General features: G+C 44.5%; 1 protein-coding gene across 1 annotated transcript in view; it reads left to right on the top strand.

The window, feature by feature from the left end:
* The window catches only part of LOC147122283 (glycogen debranching enzyme-like), a 110,782-nt gene that overhangs the window by 5,092 nt on the left and 81,293 nt on the right, over positions 1 to 24,397 (top strand). Inside the window, exons 3-4 of the mRNA XM_085983248.1 lie at positions 1,825 to 2,032; positions 4,383 to 4,549. Coding sequence (XP_085839374.1) covers positions 1,825 to 2,032; positions 4,383 to 4,549 — 375 coding nt within the window. The remainder of the gene's footprint in view (positions 1 to 1,824; positions 2,033 to 4,382; positions 4,550 to 24,397) is intronic.

Below are 24,397 nucleotides of genomic sequence, written 5' to 3'. Positions count from 1 at the left end.
GGCATGCAGAGGAGCATGCTTCCCTAGAAAATATTGAAGTTGTACATTAAAAATGATACATAAGATTTATTTTAAGCATTTTTACACTTCAAATTGATAATGTTTTAATGTTAAATAAGGGAAAAGTGACATTTGGATATTCAGTGGACTCAATCAGACCAAAATGTACCTCGAGTTATTCTCCGACATTCAACCCCAGCCGCAGTTCACTTCCAGACAGTTCAGAGACATTGTAGTCTATTTATAACTCCCTAACATTTCACAGACATGCTCTCCACTCTCCCAATTTATTTGCGCAATCTTCATGTCCCCCCACTTCTATGTTCAAGCTGATGCTCTTCGCTTCCTCCAATCCAGTTTGATCTTTTACCTTTTTTTTCCACCCTTCCATTCAACCTAGCACTATTCTCTTTTTTTCTTTTCCCTTTCAGTTCACACTGGCATACTCCTTCATCCCTTCCCCGTACCAGCAAGATCAGTTAAAGTGTCAGCCTTGGCTCAGTGGTGGCACATAATAAAAGAAGTTTTAAATGTGTTTGTGTCTGAGTCAGAAGTTGGTAGGTTTAAGTTCCACTCCAGAGATTTAAGCAGCTAATGTAGACTGCCACGTCAGTGCAGTACTGAGGGAGTGCTATGTTCTTGGAGGTGCTGTCTTTCAAATGAGATGTTAAACTGAGGCCCTCTTGGGTAAATGTCAACGGTCTTGTGGCACTATTCGAAGAACAAAGCAGTTTTCCCGGTGTCCTGGCCAATACTTATCCCTCAACTAACATCACTAAAACAGTTTATCTGGTTATTTATTTCATTGTTGTTTGTGGGACCTTACTGTGTGCAGATTGACTGCCGCGTTTTCCTACATTTCAAGAGTGACTACATTTCCAAAGTACTTTATTAGCTGTAAAGCGCTTTGGTACATCCTGAGGTCATGAAAGGCACTATATAAATGCAAGCTCTTTCTTTCACTTTTTCACACTTCATTTCCCCATCCCACAGTGCTACTCCTAAGCTTCTCCTGATTTCCTCCCCCATGCATTGCTCCCAGCTTCTGTCCCCTTCCCTTTACACTTCATTGCCATTCATTTCCCCCTTTATAATGAAGGATATTGGATCAAAACGGCAAGTAAACGAATGTCCATATAGACTGCGGTGAGTGAATACAGGCATGCAAACACAGAAAAGTAATATAGTCAGATCTTCATTATATTCATTCTGCTAAATTTTTAGCATGTCATTGTGAATAGCAAAAGTGTCTGCTTGATGGCACTCTTGTCTCTGGGCCAGAAAGCTGAAGTCCTCTTCCAAGACTTGAGCATGTTATCTGCCTGACACTCCACTGCTGTTCTACATTATTATAAGTGCTTTCCATTGGATAGATTTTAAACTGAGATGCCTCCAACTGTTTGGTTCAGGTGGATGTTAAAGGTGCTATGGGACTATTTGGAAAAACAGAGTTTTCGTGATGTCCTGACCAACACCAGCAAAAAAACAGAATAACTTTTTTTCATGTCATTATTGTTTGTGGGGTCTGACTGTGCACAAAATGGTTGAACTTGAATGCAATTCAATGTATGTGAGCTGCTGTAAAGAGTTGCTGAAATACATGATAAGGCACTATATAAATGCAAGTCCTCAATTCCCTGTTCTAGTGAGGATTTACTTTGTTACCTTGAGTTTAAAAAAAACCCTGTCTACTCAGTTGATGTTTAGCAGCTAAAATTTAATTACTGGTACTTTTTCTTTGAAGCTTTCAAAACAATACTTTTGTTTCATAATTACTGCACAAAATAAGATTGTTACACTTTATTTTTCTGTTCTGGTCTTCAGGATATGAATTGCAGTTTCGCCTTGGTCCAACTTTACAAGGGAAGAACGTCCATGTGCACACCAACTATCCAGTTGCTACAGAAAGGTTTGATCGTCATCGCTTTCAGTTACTGGCGTGGCAGGATACATTAGGAAGAGATGACTCTGATAATTACTGTGCCATTAATCTGCAGATGTCGGGATCATTTCAATTTTATTTCAGCCATGGGTGAGTTTAAATGAAGATTTATTTTCCTAATAGTAAGGAATCAAGTACTCTCTTAAAATGCTTTTGCGGTCCATTTTACTTTTGCCCCTTCCGATGTTCTTTCATGAAGATGCTGAACCGTTCTGGGGTATGTTCAAAGGCCATCAGCCACTTTCTGGAATCCTATCCATTTTTCATGTATTGGATCTAGGCAGAGTGAGTGACTGCAGACTAATTGACTGGAAAGCATAACCGATGAGCCTGATCTGTCATCACTTGACACCCACAAGCATGCACTCTCCTCTCTTGAGTTGTTGGACAGCAAAGGAGCAAGAACCCGTGCTGGTTTTCCCTTCCCTATCCACAGGCTGTTGGGGGGGGTTAGTCATAGCAACCTTACCACCACATTGGTGGCATTCAGTTATCTCTGCATATCGAACCTGGGATCTTTCTGGCCTGTGTGGCTCCATTCTACACTAGGTAACAAGTTTGCCAACAAAACCAGCAAAATCCATTTCTGTTAAGTGAATAGGTAGAGTCCAATTTTCAATTGGACATCTCTTACCAACAACTCTTCCCCTCACCCCGTGTTTTGCTAAACACATGTAGATGCACAATTCTTACTGCTTTATTAAAGCATCCTGAGACCTTCGTTTTCAAAGTGGCTGTAAATTTACACCGAAGGTAATGTAACTTCCTGAAATGCCTGGGTATGAAACGGTTGGTAATGGTAAAGATAGCAGTGTTAGATCAGTTTGTCACTTCCCTATGTTATTTTTTAAGTTCCCCTTTCTCTTCCCAACATTGACCTATTGCACTTTTGGGCAGGCTATCTTCACAGCTACTAAGTCTTAATCTTTGGCTTGCCCTTGTCTTCTTAGTAGACTCATTCCTGGAGAATCTAAGTGTGAATATCATTTGATAATTGGTGTTATCTTTTGCTTTCTTGTTTGAAAGTCAAATTCTATGAAATTAATGCCCAGTCACCTTTCTGTAAATGTTCTCTTTTGGAGAAAAATAATGTTACATTAGGGTCTTTCATGATCTTTCAATTGAGATAACCTAAGCTAAGATAACCTAACCTAAGTGGCCTCCCAGCTAGAAGGTCATTTCACTTTGACTGTCCTTGGAACTCACTTTCTGCCATTCATGACTATTACTAGTGCTACACGAAGAGCCTTATTATGCAGCAGAGGAAGATTCCCTAACTCCCTGAACCATACTGTCTGCAGCCTTTGTAGTATGGGAATCGCATTGAGAGGGAAAGAGAACAAAAACTTTTTTTAATATAATGGAAACCATCACAAAGTAGCTTTAAGTACATGGTCTTCCGTATGATTTATCGAAACACTGCATTGTAGTGACTTGTTGATGTATCCATATGCTTCAACGTCAAATGCATTTTTCATAAATAGCATTATATTTCAAATAATGGCCCAGAAATTTGGGTCGGAGGCTTCCCGCGGGCGCAAGCCCCCGACCTGCACTTGCCTACCGCGCCGGCCGTTGAGCTGTGGGCCCCCGTGGAATTGCAATCCTGGGCCTCCTCCAACTGCCGGCGCGCAGTGCTTGCGTATCCCAGGGGCGCAGTTAGTTCGATGTGGGCCATGGAGAGCCAATGGTAGCAGGGAATGCTTCATTCATAAGTTTGACAAGACCTGTCAAACCTATAAATACTATAAGCCCCAAAAATCACTAAATCTTCAAATAAATATTTTTTTTTAATGACATTTTTAAAATAAACTATAAATTACATGAAATAACTATTTTAAACAATAATTTAAATTTTTGAAAAAAATAATTTTATTGTTTAACGGGGCTAAAAATAAACTTACCTTTCTTTAAAGTATTTAAAAATAATAAACCTGTGGAAAAAATGTTTTAATTTTAATTAATTCACCACTTACCTTGTAAAAAGCAGGCCTTGCGACTGCTTTTTACATGTCTAACTTCTGGAGACTTACTTTTTTTGCAGGTTTTCCCGGGAAGGTAAGTTCGATGCGCACGCGCTGCCTCTCCCGTGCTCGCGTTCGACCTCTTAACCCCTTCTTTCAGGGGAACGGAAGTGCCGGTTTCCCGCGCATACGCAATGCATGCACCAAATCAGCACTTCCATTGGGCTTACGGGTGAGTACCCCATGCGTACTTACCCGTGGAGACCCGAATTTCTGGGCCAAAGTGTGTGCTATATAGGGTGAATGTGTAATCTTGGCTGGGGGGACAGTGCAGGGTGAGGCAGAAGAGTGAATGAAAAGAAAATGCATATTTGTATGACTTTGTAAGTAGAACATATTAACATGAATTCCAATAAACAATTGAGGAAAATGTAGAATGACTCACTGCATAACTTTCCTGTTTTTTCTCAAAAAAGTGATCGTAAGATTAGTACGGGCTTTCTAGTCGTAGATCCTATTCTACATGTCGGACATGACAACCAAGTTCTGCTACTGGATTGCATATGTGCACAGACGTTTTTGTCCAAATGTTTGGGACAGTTGGATGAATGGGAGGACCGACTAAAAGTTTCTAAGCAATCAGGTAATGAAGATCAATGCATTTACTAATTATAAATCTCTAGTATTGTGAAATATAACTTTAATGTCAAGTAGTTTATCACAACTTTTCTTAACCTGTATAGACAATCAAATGACAGGCCCTAATGTGCATTTGTAATATCAACAAACAACTCAAAATTCAAAATCATACAAGATTTCAGTACTATTTCCATATGTGGAGAAGTTTTTCTAATACCCCTCTTGTAAATATTTGATGAGATACAGGAAAAAAAACCTTCACCTCCTTCCTGCACCTGTAGCTCATAATCTCTTTCTCTCTCTCTCATTCATATATACATACCTCTTTTCCCATTCTCTGTGTTCACCAAATACCCCTCCTCCTTTGTAAACCACTCTGAGATGCCTTCCTACACACAGTGTACTTTATAAGATGCTATTGACGATACTAGGCATGGTCAGTGTTCCTTTGAATTTTCCTCTCGGTTTCTCCTAAGCTGCAAACACACCATTCTATATGTTCAGGCTGCTCCTTGAATCCTCACTTTTTGAAATTGAGACATTCCTTATCTTAATTCATGTGGAATTCCTTGCCTTCCAGTTTCCCCTGCCTTCTACAATCCGTAGGCTTTTTAAACACACTTTCCTGATTTTACTCATCTTCTCCTCTGCTGTTTTTAACCTTGATGGCATCCTGTAATATTGGACCTGGACCTTCCAGGTTTTTCAATAATGACAAATGCTAACTCCGAGAAGTTTGAAGTTAGAGGAAAATGAAATATTTTCCAATACTGAAAGAAAGAAAAAAGGAAGACTTACATTTATATAACGCCTTTCACGACCACCAGACGTCTCAAAGCGCTTTACAGCCAATTAAGTACTTTTTTGGAGTGTAGTCACTGTTGTAATGTGGGAAATTGCAGCAGCCAATTTGTGCCCAGCACGCTCCCACAAACAGCAATGTGATAATGACCAGATAATCTGTTTTTGTTATGTTCACCTGAGGGATAAATATTGGCCAGGACACCGGGCATAACTCCCCTGCTCTTCTTTGAAATAGTGGGATGGGACGCCATGGGATCTTTTACGTCCACCTGAGAGCAGACGGGGCCTCGGTTTAACATCTCATCCGAAAGATGTCACCTCCGACAGTGCAGCACTCCTTCAGCACTGCACTGGAGTGTCAGCCTAGCTTTATGTGCTCTAGTCCCTGGAGTGGGTCTTGAACCCACAACCTTCTGACTCGGAGGCAAGTGTGCTACCCACTGAGCCACAGCTGACACTGCATTATTAACTGTAATGTATAAGAAGCTGTACAAAGTCACTACTTTTTGTATGTGTGTTTAAAATAATAGCTGACTTTTTTGACGTACTATCAATTTTTCTCAGGTAGTTGTGAAAAGATTATGACATTAAATCACCAGAGGCAGTGGCAACAATTAGGAGAAATTGCTGATTTGTGGAGGAACAATGTTTTGAAATATTAGTAATGCTGTATTCCAGTCTTTCAAATTCAAATTAAAGACTCGGACCTCATTAATAGATTTTGACAGCTTTTTTAATGATAGAACTCGGAGTGATATAGAATTCTGGTGCTCCCAAATTGTCCACACAAAGATGTCATTGTACTCTGTAAGCTTCTTACCGCAATGGGATCATAATCTCTGCTCATCAGTTAAGAACTACTTGATGCTTGACCGAGGTTGGGGGAGGGGTGGTGAGGGTGGAATAGAGCCAGAAGGTGCTGTATTCTGTTGAAATCCCAATTGCTCGAAACCTGACAGCTCAAAATATATACAATGAAAAATCGTAACAGGAATACATTACCAAAGGAAATCTAAAAGTTAATAGTTCAAAAAGTAGAAGACCTTGTTGAGCTACTGTGGTGCATTTATCACTAAAAATTTATCACTTGTTTCCTGAGAATGACGCATATAATTGGAGGCCTGTTCCTCAGCTGAAGATTCCCCTCCACCGTGGTAGCTAGGGCCCTCGACCAAGTCTGTCCCATTACCTGTACAACACCTCCATTCTGTCCATAAGCGTGATCCTAAGCTCCCTGTCGCTTACCAGTTTAATTCTCCATTCCATTCTGACCTCTCTGTCCTTAGCCTTCTATGGCGTTCCAGTGAAATTCAACGAAAGCTTGAAGAACAGCACCTCATCTTTCTACTAGTCACTTAGTATTGATTTCAACAACTTCAGACCTTAACCACAGCTTCCATTTTCTCTGACAGTGGATGCTGGTAAATTCGAATGAATATACCAGCACTTCTGAGGATGGGGGAAGAGAGTGGATTGATGCTTGGGGTGGGGATCCCCCATCGGTAGACCTCTGGTGTTGACTTACCTTGTTCTACCGGACACCTGGGCCACTGGAGCCTGCTCTGCTTTACCATGCTGGTTTTCATGCTGCCCTTCCCCGACTTAGCTTACCTCTTTTAACTATTCACACATTCGCTTGGTCTTGTAGATGTCTTTTATTTCTCTCATCATGCCTCAGTTTATCTTAACACTATTATCACTTCTGTCAGTTAACCATCTTTTGCTCTCCAACTAATCACTTTCATAGAATTCTAGAATGATACAGTATAGAAGGAGGCCATTCGGTCCATCGTGCCTGTGCCAGCTCTTTGGTAGAGCTAGTCAACTAGTGCTACTGCCCTGCTCTTTCCCCATAGTGCTCTTTTTTTCCCCCTTCAAGTATTTATCCAATTCCCTTTTGAAAGTTACTATGGAGTCTGCTTCCACCGCCCTTTCAGGCAGGGCATTCCAGATCGCAACAAGTCGCAGTGTTTAAAAAAAAAAAAAAAAAAAAAATGTTTCCTCATGTCGCCTCTGGTTCTTTTGCCAATCACCTTTAAATCTGTCTTCTGGTTACTGACCGTTCTGCCACTGGAAACAGTTTCTCCTTATTTACTCTATCAAAACTGTTGTGATTTTGAACACCTCTATCAAATCTCCTCTTAACCTTAAATAAAAGCAGAAAATGCTGGAAATAGTCAGCAGGTCAGGCAGCATCTGTGGAGAGAGAAACCGAGTTAACGTTTCAGGTTGATAACCTGTCACAACTGGAAAAGTTTAGGGATGTAACAGGTTTTAAGCAAGTACAGAGGCAGAGAAAAGGGGCGAGGGGAGGAAAGAACAAAAGGGAAAGTCTGTGATAGGGTGGAAAGCACAAAAGATTAAATGACAAAAGGGATGATGGTGCAAGACAACAGGGGTGGTAATGGGACAAGTAGGAAATAGATGTGGCTGTGAAAGCGAGTTTTGGAGCTACCTGATCAAACACAAGAAGGGAAGTAGAAAGCAATGAGAACAACCCCAGCTTCTCTAGTCTCTCCACATAACTAAAGTCCCTCGTCTCTGGTACCATTCTAGTACATCTCTTTTGCACCCTCTCTAAGGCCCCTTGACATCCTTCCTAAAATGTGGTGCCCAGAATTGAACACAATACTCCAGGCCTAACCGGTGTTTTATAATGGTTTAGTAAAACTTCTTGCTTTTGAACTCTTTGCCTCTATTAATAAAGCCAAGGATCCCATATGCTTTTTAACAGCCTTCTCAACTTAACCTGCCACCTTCAAAGATTTGTGTACATACACCCCCAGGTCTCTCCATTCCTGCACCCCTTTTAAAATGTTGCCATTTAATTCATATTGCCTCTCCACATTCTTCCTACCAAAATGCATCAGTTCATACTTCTCCATGCTAAATTTCATCAGCCATATGCCTGCCCATTTCACCAGTCTGTTTATGTCCTCCTGAAGTCTGCTACTATCCTCCTCGTTGTTTACTACATTTCCAAGTTTCGTATCATCTGCAAACTTTGAAATTGTGCCCTGTATATCCAAGTTCAGGTCATTAATATATTTCAAAAAGAGCAGTGGACCTAATACTAACCCCTGGGGAACACCATTGTATACTTCTCTTCAGTCTGAAAAACAATTGTTCACCGCTATTCTCTGCTTTCTGTCCCTTAGCCAATTTCATATCCACACTGCCTCTGTCCCATTAATCCCACGGACTTTAATTTTGCTTACAAGTCTATTATGTGGTACTTTGTCAAACGCCTTTTATAGTCCAGATACACAACATCAACAGCACTACCCTCATTAACCTTCTCTGTTACTTCATCAGGTTAGTCAAACACTATTTACCTTTAACAAATCCATGCTGACTTTCATTAATTTGCCCATAATTTTCCAAATGCCAATTAATTTTGTCCCGGATTATTGTCTCTCAAAGTTTCCCCACCTTTGACGGTAAGCTGACTGTCCTGAAATTTGCCAAGTTTATCCCTTTTCCCCTTTTTAAAACTTTACAGCTGATTTTTTTCCTCCCACCCTTTCCTTCACTTTATTCCTTCTAAGCTGTTTGTAATAGCTTCTAGTTCTGATGAAGGGGTATGCCTGAAACGTTAATAGTTTCCATTCTTTACAAATGCTGCCGAGTCGCTGAGCGTTTCTAGCATTTTCTGTTTTTGTTTCAGATTTCTAGCATTTGCAGTATTCTGTTTTTGAACATATTTATTTGCCTTTTTAAGGAACCAAACAAAAAACATTTCAGTGTCTATGCAAATCTCTTGCAAATTTATTCTTACATCCTTAAGTGGAAATATGCACGCTTCCTGGTGGTAGAAGTGTGGTACTCTCTTGTCAAAAAGCAGTAGATGCTGGCTCAGTTAGTAATTTTAAATCTGAGATCAATAGTTTTTTGCTAGACAAGTGTATAAAAGAATATGGAGCCGAGGCAGGTGGATGGAGTTAAAATAGAAATCAGCCATGATCTCATTGAATGGTCTACTCTTGTTTCTGTATTCCGATGTAGCCATTTAGATAGACAAGCTATAGAATTACACCACCTGTAAAAATGGTATGGCTCTCATATAATGAAACATTTAACTGTGAAATCCTGTTAACATAGTACCAACAATCTAATAGATTGCTGAACTGTATGGCAGGTTAGGATTCACCATAGGTTGAAATTTGTGAGGTGCTGACAGTCATTATGAAGAAATCAAATGCTAGGGATGCCCTGGTAGATTGGAATTGACCATCAGTAATACAATTTGATTATCTGAATAATTGTAGCCAAAATGGGCTCTGAAGGGGGACATCTTGCTTAACATAAGAAATAGGAGCAGGAGCTGGCCATTTGGCCCTTCGAGCCTGCTCCGCCATTCAACAAGATCATGGGTGATCTACCTCAGCTCCACCTTCCCGCACTATCCTGGATAGAGAACTGGCTGGCAGACAGGAAGCAAAGAGTTGGAATAAACGGCTCTCTTTCCGAGTGGCGGGCAGTGACTAGTGGGGTACCGCAGGGATCGGTGCTAGGACCCCAGTTATTCACTATATATTAATGATCTAGACGAGGGAACTAGATGTAATATCTCCAAGTTTGCAGACGACACAAAGCTGGGTGGGCGTGTGTGCTGTGAGATGGATGCCGAGAAACTCCAGTATGATTTGGGCAGATGTGTGGCAGATGCAGTATAATGTGGATAAATGCGAAGTTGTCCACTTTGGTGGCAAAAACAGGAAGGCAGATTATTATCTGAACGGCAATAGATTGGGAGAAGGGGAAGTGCAACGAGACCTGGGTGTCCTTGTGCACCAGTCGCTGAAGGTAAGCATGCAGGTTCAGCAGGCGGTTAAGAAGGCAAATGGTATGTTGGCCTTCATAGCGAGAGATTCGAGTACAGGAACAAGGATGTCTTGCTGCAGTTGTACAGGGCCTTGGTGAGACCACACCTTGAGTATTGTGTGCAGTTTTGGTCGCCTTATCTGAGGAAGGATGTTCTTGCCATGGAGGGAGTGCAGCGAAGATTCACTAGGCTGATACCTGGGATGGCAGGAATGACATATGAGGAAAGATTGGGTCGATTGGGCTTATGCTCGCTGGAGTTTAGAAGAATGAGAGGGGATCTCATTGAAACTTATAAAATTCTAACAGGCCTGGACAGACTAGATGCAGGGAGGATGTTCCCGATGGTTGGGGAGTCCAGAACCCGGGGCCACAGTCTAAGGATAAGGGGTAAGACATTTAGGACAGAGATGAGGAGGAATTTCTTCACCCAGAGAGTGGTGAACCTGTGGAATTCTCTACCACAGAAGGCAGTTGAGGCCAATTCATTAAATATATTCAGGAAGGAGTTGGATATATTTCTTAAGGCTAAAGGGATCAAGGGATATGAGGAGAAGGCAGGGACAGGGTACGGAGTTTGGATGATCAGCCATGATCTCATTGAATGGCGGAGCAGGCTTGAGGGGCCGAATGGCCAACCCCTGCTCCTATCTTCTATGTTTCTATCCTCATATCCTTTAATTCCCTTAGTTTCCAAAAATTTATTGACCTCTGTCTTGAATATTCTCAATAACTGAGCATCCGCAGCTCCCTGGGGTAGAGAATTCCAAAGATTCACAACCATTTGAGTGAATAGATTTCTCCTCATCTCAGTCCTAAGTTAACCAACCTCCTTGACTTCCTTTTGAGGAAGGGTCATGCCAAGTAGCCCGTGGAAAGCCCCGTCTTATACCTGAACATCCAAAGAGCATTTGACAATGTTACAACAAAAAACTACGGTTTATACTTGAGAGTTGGGGATTCAAAGTAAAACCTGGAAGTGGATAAGAAATTGGCTGACTGGTATGGAGTGGGGAAAGGGGAGATGATAAATGCTTTGTCTGGACTCCAGGGATTAATGTTGGGACTCCTACAATTTCTAATTTAACACATTGGATTTAGAAGTTAACAAATGTCATCCTTTGTTTTTAGTACTTGGGAATAAATGCTATTCATCCATGGGGATTTATTTGCTCTGAGCTCCTTTAATTATTGAATTACTTGAATTATTGCTCTTCAGGAAAGGTATGTTGCGCAAGTCTTCCCCGATTAATACTTGAAGTAGCTAATCATTTAATGTATTAACTATATTATTTTCATCCTCTATTTTAGTCCATGTAACATTTTTTTCTCTAATCACTGTTGTATTGTTATAGTACTCTTTTTATGGTTATATTTTGTTTCTGCAAGTGTTATTTTAGATTCCTGAAAAACGATTTGATTCCTCTTTGCTCCTCTAACGTGTTTGTGTAATCCTAGTAGGCTGTCGCCTTTCTCCTTGTGGGATTTATAGATTGTTTCCTCCTTATTTTGCTTCTGAGTCATTTGTTTCAACTCTCCCCTGTTTCGTCTTCACTTGTTAATTCTATGTAGCTATTTAGCCTGACTGCTGAGAATTATGCCTTTTAAAGGTATTCTATTTCCCTCTGCTGAAGTATTGTTGAGCAAACACTCCAATCCCAATCAGTTTGCTTCAGACGGGCTTTGATTTTCTCTTATAGGAAACTTTGTGCTATCCGGCACCGACGGGACCGAGCTGTTGCCGTCCCATCAAAACTGCTGGACAAACCAGCGCTAATGTTGAAACATACTGAGATTTTGAGCTCCGTATCTGGCAACAAACCCCGTTGCTTAGCAACAGCTTCTAAACAGTCGGCCGTACCTTGCAAGCATCTCTGTAGCTTAGCAACAGCTTCAGCGAGACCTTGCAGAGCCTGACTGGTGGGGAAAAAAAGCACCTAACGAAACGGCTCCTGATTTTTGCCGGTGGCTCGAGCATTCCAGACAGTTAACCTCCGGATAAACCAAAGTTTCCTGTACCTGGCTTTTTGTTCTCTACACATCAAGTCACAGTTGATCATTTTGTAGTCACGATTTCCTAGGGGTGCCACAGCTTCCATTTCTTGCATCTCTGGTCACTTGCTATTATGAAGCCAAGATGTGTACTGGCTCCCATGGTTTCCCAGTGCACTAGGACATGAAGCAGTAATATTACGTTTATTGACTTGGACTCTGAACCATTTGGAAATTCTCAATTTCTATTTAGTAGATTGGAGTCCCCATTAATATAACTTTCTGTTTTCAAGTACTCTTGTGTGTTGATGGAATAAACTGGTTTTCTTCTTTGTCTGACCTGGCACTTTGTAACATGCTCCTAGTATTAACAATGTCTAACCAGAGTGGTTCATTGTGTAGCGTCCACTTCTTACTGACTCAACTTTTTTAACCTCGCCAGGTATCCCTGACACGCAGGACTACACTGCATCCTTTCCTGTCTATTTTTCCATAACACTCTGTGCCTTGTATGTTACCATCCTCTGGTCAGCCATCTTTTTAGTATTCATACTATATTGCAAGTTCCCCACGGCCACAACAGCTTCCAGAATCATAGAATAGTACAGCACAGAAGGAGGCCATTCGGCCCATCTAGTCTGTGCCGGCTCTTTCAAAGAACAAGCCAGTTAGTCCACTCCCCCGCTCTTTCCCTATATCCCTGCAATTCTTCCTCCTTCAAGTCTTATCCAATTCCCTTTTGAAGGCTACTATTGAATCTGTATCCACCACCCTAACAGGCTGTGCATTCCAAATCCTAATTGAAGCATCTTGCTTCTAACCTTATTTCTGATACATCTAGCATTCATCTGTAGATTTGCCTCCAGTTTACCGCTCAGTATGGTATATCTCTATATATCTGAGCTTCTGGGTTCATATCCACCTGTTGGCCACCTTCTACACGTCTTGATCAATTAATCAAAATGCAAATCTTATCCAAGACAATATATAACGGTCAAGCACAAATGTAGATACATAAATTGATACAGGTGACTCTTTATTTAAGAAGGAAGATGTATATAAATTGCCCTCCATTCCTGATAAGGATATACAACTTTGCTGTTGTGTTTGGTTAACTTTATGTACCAATCAAAAAGCATACTTTTTGTAAAATTGATAAGTAAAAGGTTGGAAAGTCAACCACATAGCAGCTTACAGATTTTTAAAGAAATTACTGAACAACATGACTTGGTTTTTCTTATTTTGCAACTAGGCTGACTGCATAAAATTGCATTTTTTATGACTAACGCAGTATATCGACTCAAAAGAATCACGCAAAGCACAAACGCTAAATGCAGCACTATAGCAGCACAAACCTTTCCTGCTATCGTGACTCCTGCTTGACTTAAAACTACTCTACTCATTTTATTCTTGCATAAGCAGAACAAACACAAACGGGTTTAGTTAACATAACAGGATGACGAATTTTCAAAAAAATACAATTAGCATTTACACTGGCAGCAATTCTTCACTACTGCAGCCCTGTACATGACATTCAGAATGTTGGTATGAACATCCAGTCATATTCGAGCAGTGTATGAGGCAGTTGGGCTTTCTTTTGCAATTGGGATCGATAGTCCTTCTGTTTAGCAGCATTTCTATTTCCCAAGAGTATTGCTACATAATGTCTGGTGTCCTTCAACTGGACAATCAATATATCAACTGAACTACTTTAAAAGACAAGTTTGAGGCAAATTAATCATTATTTTACCAACCTTTACCTACAAACCAAACGAGACGAGATTTCTAACCTAGCACATTTAATTACCCTTGCAAATAAAACGCTGTTTCAATTTATTTTTCACACCAACTGAAAGTTTTAAAAAATATTATTATATTGAGCTCGCAATTCCTTGCAAGTTCTTGATATAAAGTTAGAACAAAGCAAGGATAGTTGAAACTTATGAGGAACATTGAGGCAGCCATCAAACATCCTTAATTTAAATTAGGTAGGCGAGAAGGAAACTGGATCCCAAACATAACTGACATTAACAGGTAGGTACTGCATTTGCTTTGAAGTATGATTCAAACCACGTGTCTATGCAGGCAGAATTGCTTCACTGAGTTAGTTTAAACAATCTAAATGTTTCTAAGTAAGGAACATTTCTTTCCTGCGAAGAATGCTTTAGTTATTTCTGGAGTGCCTTCTCCCTAAGAAAGGAGTAGAATATCTTGGAAAAGTACAATAGACAGCTATACTTTGCCAACATTGCCTACAAACATTGTAGGAGTGGCATAGAAATAACATAATATAAACTGTGTATAAAGTGCCCTAAGTCAAGCTGGTACAAAACTAAAAACAAATCTAAAAGAATTAGGCCTAGAAATTCAGTTGTTTGCGCCAGCCGCTAGCGCCTTAGCACCCCACTTCTCCTCCTAAGCGGCTAGCGCCTGGGCGCAGCGCTATCTGCGCCTCTCGCGAACTTCAGTTAAGATTTAGTGGCGGCGCAAAACCTTTGCGCGCGCTCAGCTGCGCGCGCAGATCCTGACGTCATTTCATGGTTTGACGCCCTTTGTGCGCCCCGAACCGGAAATTCAGTGGCGCCGGCCTATTGTGCGCCTGGCGCCCCTAGCGACTGGTAGAGGGGAATGGTTCCCAGTCGCTGCGGGGGGGGCTAATTAAAGGGGACTCCTCCTGCAGTATAAATGGCAGCCATTTTGCACCACTCCTTCTTTGTGAGAGACGGACCTTTGGAGAGAGACAAAGGTAGAGAGCTTTCTGGTTTGGCTCAACACTCGCACAGGTACTTGTGGCTTCAGGCCACAGCTTTGCACTTGTCTTTAACTTCAGAGTCATAGCATTGATTGGAAACATATAATGGGGGCTGCAATGGGTGGAAACGTTGGGCTTCTCCATTGCATTCAAAGGGCTCAGAGACGCCGTGAGAGAGTGCCAGTCATGGCCAGACGGAGAAGGGGCAACAGGCGTCGGCAAAGGAGGCCTTACCCACCCACGGTATACCGCCAGCAGTTCTCATATCTGAACATGTCTGAGGAGCAGTGTGTTCGGAGGCTGCGATTCAGAAGGGCGGTGGTCACTGAGATCTGCCACCTGCTTCGCGGAGATCTGCAGCCACAGCTGAGGAGCAGGACGTCTCTGTCGGTGGCAGTGAAGGTGACGGTGGCTCTCAACTTCTATGCCACCGGCTCCTTCCAATCCGCTACTGGGGACATTTCCAACATCTCCCAGTTTGCGGTATATTGCTGCATCCGCCAGGTGACCAATGCCCTTTTCAGAAGGAGACGTCAGTTCATCTCCTTCCCCATGACAGTTGACAAGCAGCAAGAGTGTGCAATGGGCTTTGCAGCATTAGCGGGCTTCCCCATGGTGCAGGGCGCCATTGACTGCACGCATGTGGCTTTGCGGGCACCTCTAGAGAATGCCGAGGATTACCGCAACCGGAAGGGCTACCATTCGCTCAACGTGCAGTTGGTGTGTGACCACAGGCAGCTCATCCTAGTTGTCAATGCCCGCTTTCCAGGCAGCAGCCACGATGCCTTCATCCTGCGCCAGACTTCTGTGGCAGACATGTTCGAGGCCCAGCCTCACCCACGAGGATGGCTTCTCGGGGACAAAGGCTATCCTTTGTGCACCTGGCTGATGACCCCGCTCCGTGCGCCCAGCACCCCTGCTGAAGAGGGATACAATGACAGCCATCAAGCAACCAGGAACACCATTGAGCAAACAATCGGCATGCTGAAGCAATGGTTCCGCTGTCTGGATCGTTCCGGGGAGCCCTACAGTACTCGCCTGAGCGAGTCTCCCATTTCGTTGTCGTGTGCTGCATGCTGCACAACCTGGCTATCCGCAGGACTCAGCCACTGCCAGCAGACATTGGAGGACCACCGGAGGAGGAGGAGGACCAGCACAGGAGGGAGGCAGAAAGTGCAAGGGCCGCCCGTCGGCGGCTTATTGCAAGTCGGTTCTAGGCCCCCTCTCAGGGAATGGCTTGTGCCAATGGCAGAAGATGAATGTAGCCGCTCCGCAAGTCCTCAGCCGAGCAGGGCAACCAGGACTTCCAAAAGAAAGCATGGACAGTGCGATTTAAGAAAATTTTTCACTGTGATACCTCTGTGCCCTTCCCACATGACAAACTAATGGAGAGAAACCCCCCCCAAAAAAAAACAAATGCACCAGTCTCGGCCTTTACAAGTAAAACAAATATACCAGTGTGTTGATGGAATAAACTGGTTTTCTTCTTTGTCTGACCTGGCACTTTGTAACATGCTCCTAGTATTAACAATGTCTAACCAGAGTGGTTCATTGTGTAGCGTCCACTTCTTACTGACTCAACTTTTTTAACCTCGCCAGGTATCCCTGACACGCAGGACTACACTGCATCCTTTCCTGTCTATTTTTCCATAACACTCTGTGCCTTGTATGTTACCATCCTCTGGTCAGCCATCTTTTTAGTATTCATACTATATTGCAAGTTCCCCACGGCCACAACAGCTTCCAGAATCATAGAATAGTACAGCACAGAAGGAGGCCATTCGGCCCATCTAGTCTGTGCCGGCTCTTTCAAAGAACAAGCCAGTTAGTCCACTCCCCCGCTCTTTCCCTATATCCCTGCAATTCTTCCTCCTTCAAGTCTTATCCAATTCCCTTTTGAAGGCTACTATTGAATCTGTATCCACCACCCTAACAGGCTGTGCATTCCAAATCCTAATTGAAGCATCTTGCTTCTAACCTTATTTCTGATACATCTAGCATTCATCTGTAGATTTGCCTCCAGTTTACCGCTCAGTATGGTATATCTCTATATATCTGAGCTTCTGGGTTCATATCCACCTGTTGGCCACCTTCTACACGTCTTGATCAATTAATCAAAATGCAAATCTTATCCAAGACAATATATAACGGTCAAGCACAAATGTAGATACATAAATTGATACAGGTGACTCTTTATTTAAGAAGGAAGATGTATATAAATTGCCCTCCATTCCTGATAAGGATATACAACTTTGCTGTTGTGTTTGGTTAACTTTATGTACCAATCAAAAAGCATACTTTTTGTAAAATTGATAAGTAAAAGGTTGGAAAGTCAACCACATAGCAGCTTACAGATTTTTAAAGAAATTACTGAACAACATGACTTGGTTTTTCTTATTTTGCAACTAGGCTGACTGCATAAAATTGCATTTTTTATGACTAACGCAGTATATCGACTCAAAAGAATCACGCAAAGCACAAACGCTAAATGCAGCACTATAGCAGCACAAACCTTTCCTGCTATCGTGACTCCTGCTTGACTTAAAACTACTCTACTCATTTTATTCTTGCATAAGCAGAACAAACACAAACGGGTTTAGTTAACATAACAGGATGACGAATTTTCAAAAAAATACAATTAGCATTTACACTGGCAGCAATTCTTCACTACTGCAGCCCTGTACATGACATTCAGAATGTTGGTATGAACATCCAGTCATATTCGAGCAGTGTATGAGGCAGTTGGGCTTTCTTTTGCAATTGGGATCGATAGTCCTTCTGTTTAGCAGCATTTCTATTTCCCAAGAGTATTGCTACATAATGTCTGGTGTCCTTCAACTGGACAATCAATATATCAACTGAACTACTTTAAAAGACAAGTTTGAGGCAAATTAATCATTATTTTACCAACCTTTACCTACAAACCAAACGAGACGAGATTTCTAACCTAGCACATTTAATTACCCTTGCAAATAAAACGCTGTTTCAATTTATTTTTCACACCAACTGAAAGTTTTAAAAAATATTATTATATTGAGCTCGCAATTCCTTGCAAGTTCTTGATATAAAGTTAGAACAAAGCAAGGATAGTTGAAACTTATGAGGAACATTGAGGCAGCCATCAAACATCCTTAATTTAAATTAGGTAGGCGAGAAGGAAACTGGATCCCAAACATAACTGACATTAACAGGTAGGTACTGCATTTGCTTTGAAGTATGATTCAAACCACGTGTCTATGCAGGCAGAATTGCTTCACTGAGTTAGTTTAAACAATCTAAATGTTTCTAAGTAAGGAACATTTCTTTCCTGCGAAGAATGCTTTAGTTATTTCTGGAGTGCCTTCTCCCTAAGAAAGGAGTAGAATATCTTGGAAAAGTACAATAGACAGCTATACTTTGCCAACATTGCCTACAAACATTGTAGGAGTGGCATAGAAATAACATAATATAAACTGTGTATAAAGTGCCCTAAGTCAAGCTGGTACAAAACTAAAAACAAATCTAAAAGAATTAGGCCTAGAAATTCAGTTGTTTGCGCCAGCCGCTAGCGCCTTAGCACCCCACTTCTCCTCCTAAGCGGCTAGCGCCTGGGCGCAGCGCTATCTGCGCCTCTCGCGAACTTCAGTTAAGATTTAGTGGCGGCGCAAAACCTTTGCGCGCGCTCAGCTGCGCGCGCAGATCCTGACGTCATTTCATGGTTTGACGCCCTTTGTGCGCCCCGAACCGGAAATTCAGTGGCGCCGGCCTATTGTGCGCCTGGCGCCCCTAGCGACTGGTAGAGGGGAATGGTTCCCAGTCGCTGCGGGGGGGGCTAATTAAAGGGGACTCCTCCTGCAGTATAAATGGCAGCCATTTTGCACCACTCCTTCTTTGTGAGAGACGGACCTTTGGAGAGAGACAAAGGTAGAGAGCTTTCTGGTTTGGCTCAACACTCGCACAGGTACTTGTGGCTTCAGGCCACAGCTTTGCACTTGTCTTTAACTTCAGAGCCATAGCATTGATTGGAAACATATAATGGGGGCTGCAATGGGTGGAAACGTTGGGCTTCTCCATTGCATTCAAAGGGCTCAGAGACGCCGTGAGAGAGTGCCAGTCATGGCCAGACGGAGAAGGGGCAACAGGCGTCGGCAAAGGAGGCCTTACCCACCCACGGTATACCGCCAGCAGTTCTCATATCTGAACATGTCTGAGGAGCAGTGTGTTCGGAGGCTGCGATTCAGAAGGGCGGTGGTCACTGAGATCTGCCACCTGCTTCGCGGAGATCTGCAGCCACAGCTGAGGAGCAGGACGTCTCTGTCGGTGGCAGTGAAGGTGACGGTGGCTCTCAACTTCTATGCCACCGGCTCCTTCCAATCCGCTACTGGGGACATTTCCAACATCTCCCAGTTTGCGGTATATTGCTGCATCCGCCAGGTGACCAATGCCCTTTTCAGAAGGAGACGTCAGTTCATCTCCTTCCCCATGACAGTTGACAAGCAGCAAGAGTGTGCAATGGGCTTTGCAGCATTAGCGGGCTTCCCCATGGTGCAGGGCGCCATTGACTGCACGCATGTGGCTTTGCGGGCACCTCTAGAGAATGCCGAGGATTACCGCAACCGGAAGGGCTACCATTCGCTCAACGTGCAGTTGGTGTGTGACCACAGGCAGCTCATCCTAGTTGTCAATGCCCGCTTTCCAGGCAGCAGCCACGATGCCTTCATCCTGCGCCAGACTTCTGTGGCAGACATGTTCGAGGCCCAGCCTCACCCACGAGGATGGCTTCTCGGGGACAAAGGCTATCCTTTGTGCACCTGGCTGATGACCCCGCTCCGTGCGCCCAGCACCCCTGCTGAAGAGGGATACAATGACAGCCATCAAGCAACCAGGAACACCATTGAGCAAACAATCGGCATGCTGAAGCAATGGTTCCGCTGTCTGGATCGTTCCGGGGAGCCCTACAGTACTCGCCTGAGCGAGTCTCCCATTTCGTTGTCGTGTGCTGCATGCTGCACAACCTGGCTATCCGCAGGACTCAGCCACTGCCAGCAGACATTGGAGGACCACCGGAGGAGGAGGAGGACCAGCACAGGAGGGAGGCAGAAAGTGCAAGGGCCGCCCGTCGGCGGCTTATTGCAAGTCGGTTCTAGGCCCCCTCTCAGGGAATGGCTTGTGCCAATGGCAGAAGATGAATGTAGCCGCTCCACAAGTCCTCAGCCGAGCAGGGCAACCAGGACTTCCAAAAGAAAGCATGGACAGTGCGATTTAAGAAAATTTTTCACTGTGATACCTCTGTGCCCTTCCCACATGACAAACTAATGGAGAGAAACCCCCCCCAAAAAAACACAAATGCACCAGTCTCGGCCTTTAAATATGAAACAAATACACCAGTCTCGGCCTTTACAAGTAAAACATAACATTTGGCCACACCATCTACTTTTTCCCCTGCGAGGGTGATCCGTTTTGCTTCCGTGACTGGCCCCTACCCACCCTGCAGCTCCTCCTCAATGGGACCCCAGTGGCTGCAGCAAGGCTGGGAGAAGGCTGCTGAGGGTCAGATGATGAGACGGCAGATGCCCTTGGGGGTCGGCCTGGACCAGCTCTGGGACTGGAGGGGCCGGCTGCTGACTGCTCCAACTCTGGGCGGCAGCAGTCTGTCCAACAGCTGGTGGCAGCTGCAATGGAGGAGTGACAGTGTTGGCTGCAGGAATGCTGCCAACCTGACAGATCATAGGCACTCCCTGGTCAGCTGATACATTGGCACGCGCACGGGCCAGCACTGCAGCATGCACAGCAATCTGCTGAGGCACAGACTGCTGGGCTGCTGCGGCACAGCGAGTGCCCCGGCGATGCCTGGCCGATCCAGCGAGTGTGGCAGCAGTTAGTGCCCGTGTGGCCCTGGTCTGTGTCTGCATGACAGCAGCCAGCGAATGCACGGCACGACTGAGCACTTGGCTAGAAGCCGCCTGTGAAGCAGCGAAGTCCTGCTGACTCCTAGCCTGTGCTGCACTGAATTGTTGCAGACTCCTGGCCTGTGCTGCACTGAATTGTTGCAGACTCCTGGCCTGTGCTGCCCCGAATTCCTGCACACTCCTTGCCAGTGACTCTATGGAGTCAGGCATCCTTGCCACTGCAGCCATGAGCTCAGTGTGCCTGCGCTCAGCCTGGGCGCCCATTTCCGCTAGGAGCCACACCTCCTCTGCGCTCACCGTAGCAGGACTGGAGGCTGCACTCACCCTCCGGGGAGAAGGGCCGCCGAGCTTCCCCACCCCTCCCGCGTTGCTGCAGCCCGCTGGTCCCCGGAGCTTCACTATCCTCCGACCCTTCCCCCCTGCTCCCCTCCAGGGAAGACGTGTCACCATCATGGCCATGGGCTGCCTCGGCTGAGGGTGTCCCTGATGGGCTGGCTTCCTCTTCCTCCTCCTCTATGTCTGACTCGGACACAGTGCCAGCTTTAGAGGCCGCCTCCTCACCTGGCGAGTCACCATCTGAAAGCAGGGAGGCACAAGAGTTGCTTTAGAGTGAGGACAGGGCGGCAGCGAGGGAGGCATGAGTGCTGCTGTGCACTGCATTGGTTCGATAGTGGCAAAGGATGCTGGTGTGAGGCGCAAGTGGAAAGGGAGAGGTCAAAAAGGTGATGACCTTACCATTGGTGCCCAGAACCGGGTCAGCATCTCCAGTGGCGACGGGGCCACTCAGCCGGCCTGCCATGATCCGCTCCACTCACTGCTCGAGGTCGCTCAGCTGTTTCAGGTCAGGACGGCCTCTCCCGGTCTGTCGCTGCTGTCTTCTGTTATGCGCCAGCTTGGCCTGCAAGAGAAAGGACCGCCTCTAAGTACAGTGTCAAGCCCTGATCTTGCCCGTACTGCCTCCCATGGTCGAATAGCCCTGACAGTGTCAAGCCCTGATCTTGCCCGCACTGCCTCCCATGGTCGAATAGCCCTGACCGTGTCTAAAGTCCTGATTGCGCAAGTGCTTTTCATGACAGTCCCATAGCTGCTGGATGAGGGCTGGCCATTAGGGCTTTCAGACCTGTTTGGCCATAAAGTGAGGTGCACATGCAGGGATGAGGAGGATACTGGAAAGGGTACTCACCCTGACAACCCGAGTGAGGTCGTTGAATTTTTTCCGGCACTGGGTTGGTGTCCTGCCAACCACGCTGTTGGACGTGACCCTGTTTGCCACATCCCTCCATGCTTTCCGATATTCGGCGGGCAGCGGCCTCCTGCCACCCTCAGGGAAGAGGATATGGCGCCTGCGGCCCACTGCGCCAACCAGCAGCCTCAGGTCACCCTCGCCGAAGCGCTGCGCTCTCTCCCTCGCCTTCTCCATTCTCCTGGGTGTGGAGCTGTTCCAGAAGCAGTGTTCAGGCCTTGCCTTAGGGCTGCAGTGTGCAGGGCGTGGCAGCCAAGCAATTCCACCCTCCCCCTTTAAGTGCTGACCGGCGCCTGACTGCCCTCAATGAGCACCTGCGCTGCGCCCGCCTTCGGTGTTTGCGCCCCGGATCGCCGGCTTAGCGCCTAATGATAGTCGTGCATCGCCTGCTTTAGCGCAGCATGCAACCTCTTGTGGCGATGCAACTGAATATCGGCGACGGTGGCACTAAGTTGCGCCGAGCGCAAAAGTTAGCAAACGCCATGCTGTAGCGCCCCAAACGTGGCTATACTGAATTTCTAGGCCTTAAGTCCTCAAGTCTTGCACCGTTGCTTGAGCATCAGCTAATGTCAACTAATTAAAGTCCAGCCAGGAAGTTCCTGTTTTCAGTCATTTGATTGAGTGATTGGAATGGGATTGAGAGACAGGATATTGATCCTATGGTATTTTAAGCTACAGTGAATGGAAATGGTTTCATATGAAGATTACTGTTGCAATAAAGGGTTGTTAGTCTTGCTTTGTTCTAACTTTATAGCAAGAACTTGCAAGGAATTGCGAGTTCAATAGAAAAATATTTTTTGAAACTTTCAGTTGGTATGAAAAATAAATTGAAACAGCGTTTTATTTGTAAGGGTAATTAAATGTGCTAGGTTAGAAATCTCGTCTCGTTTGGTTTGTAGGTAAAGGTTGGTAAAATAATGATTAATTTGCCTCAAACTTGTCTTTTAAAGTAGTTCAGTTGATATATTGATTGTCCAGTTGAAGGACACCAGACATTATGTTGCAACAAAAGGGTTGCAACAATAACCTCTGTGATTCTGTGGTTTTAAACAACAATATATATTGACTAAGAACAGTATATTGTTATGCAACTGTTCTACAGTATTACATGAAATGACAAGCAATTAATACAACCTGTTCTTCCCGCGAATTCCAAGATGATCAGACTTGTCAAATTGGATTCAAAACTGGATCGGAGACAGGAAGCAGAGGGTAATGGTTGATGGGTGTTTTTGTGACTGGAAGGCTGTTTCCAGTGGGGTTCCGCAGGGCTCAGTACTAGGTCCCTTGCTTTTTGTGGTATATATCAATGATCTAGACTTGAATATAGGGGGTATGATTAAGAAGTTTGCAGATGATACTAAAATCGGCTGTGTGGTTGATACTGAAGAAGAAAGATATCAATAAATTGGTCAGGTGGGCAGAACAGTGGCAAATGGAATTCAATCCGGAGAAGTGTGAGGTAATGCATTTGGGGAGGGCTAACAAGGAAAGGGAATACACATCAAATGGTAGGACACTGAGTAGTGTAGAGGAATAAAGGGACCTTGGAGTGCATGTCCACAGATCCCTGAAGGTAGCAGGCCAGGTAGATAAGGTGGTTAAGAAGGCATACGGAATGCTTGCCTTTATGCCACGGCTAATAGAATACAAGGGGGGTTATGCTCCAACTGTATAAAACACTAGTTAGGCCTCAGCTGGAGTACTGCTTGCAGTTCTGGTCACCACATTACAGGAAAGATGTGATTGCACTAGAGAAGGTACAGAGGAAATTTACAAGGATGTTGCCGGGAGTAGAGAATCTTCGCTATGAGGAACGACTGGATAGGCTGGGTCTGTTTTCCTTGGAACAGAGGAGGCTGAGGGGAGACCTTATTGAGGTTTATAAAATTATGAGGGGCCTAGATAAAGTGAATAGAAAGGACCTATTTCCCTTAGCAGAGGGGTCAAAAACCAGGGGGCACAGATTTAAAGTAATTGGTGGAAGGTTTAGAGGGGATTTGAGGGGAAATGTCTTCACCCAGAGGGTTTTGGGGGTCTGAAACTCACTGCCTGAAAGGGTGGTAGAGGCAGGAACCCTAACCACATTTAAAAAGTACTTGGGATGCTGTTACCTGCAGGGGTACGGACCAAGAGCTGGAAAGTGGGATTAGGCTGGATCTTTGTTAGCTGGCGCGGACACGATGGGCCGAAATGGCCTCCTTCCGCGCTGTAACTTTTTATGATTGTCCTTAGTGGGCTGCCTCAAGGCAATGGACTTCCGACTGTCCTGAGAGTGCTCTAACTTTTGGGAGGGAACAGGCTCTTTCTTTATACTATATTGCTACCTTAGGCTGCATGTACACATCC

The sequence above is a fragment of the Somniosus microcephalus genome, chromosome 3 (genome assembly GCF_052327205.1).
Source record: "Somniosus microcephalus isolate GS21.2 chromosome 3, FLI_Smic_1.0, whole genome shotgun sequence".
NCBI lineage: Eukaryota > Metazoa > Chordata > Chondrichthyes > Squaliformes > Somniosidae > Somniosus > Somniosus microcephalus.
Note: the sequence above shows the minus strand (reverse complement) of the source record. Positions and strands in the feature narration are given on the sequence as shown.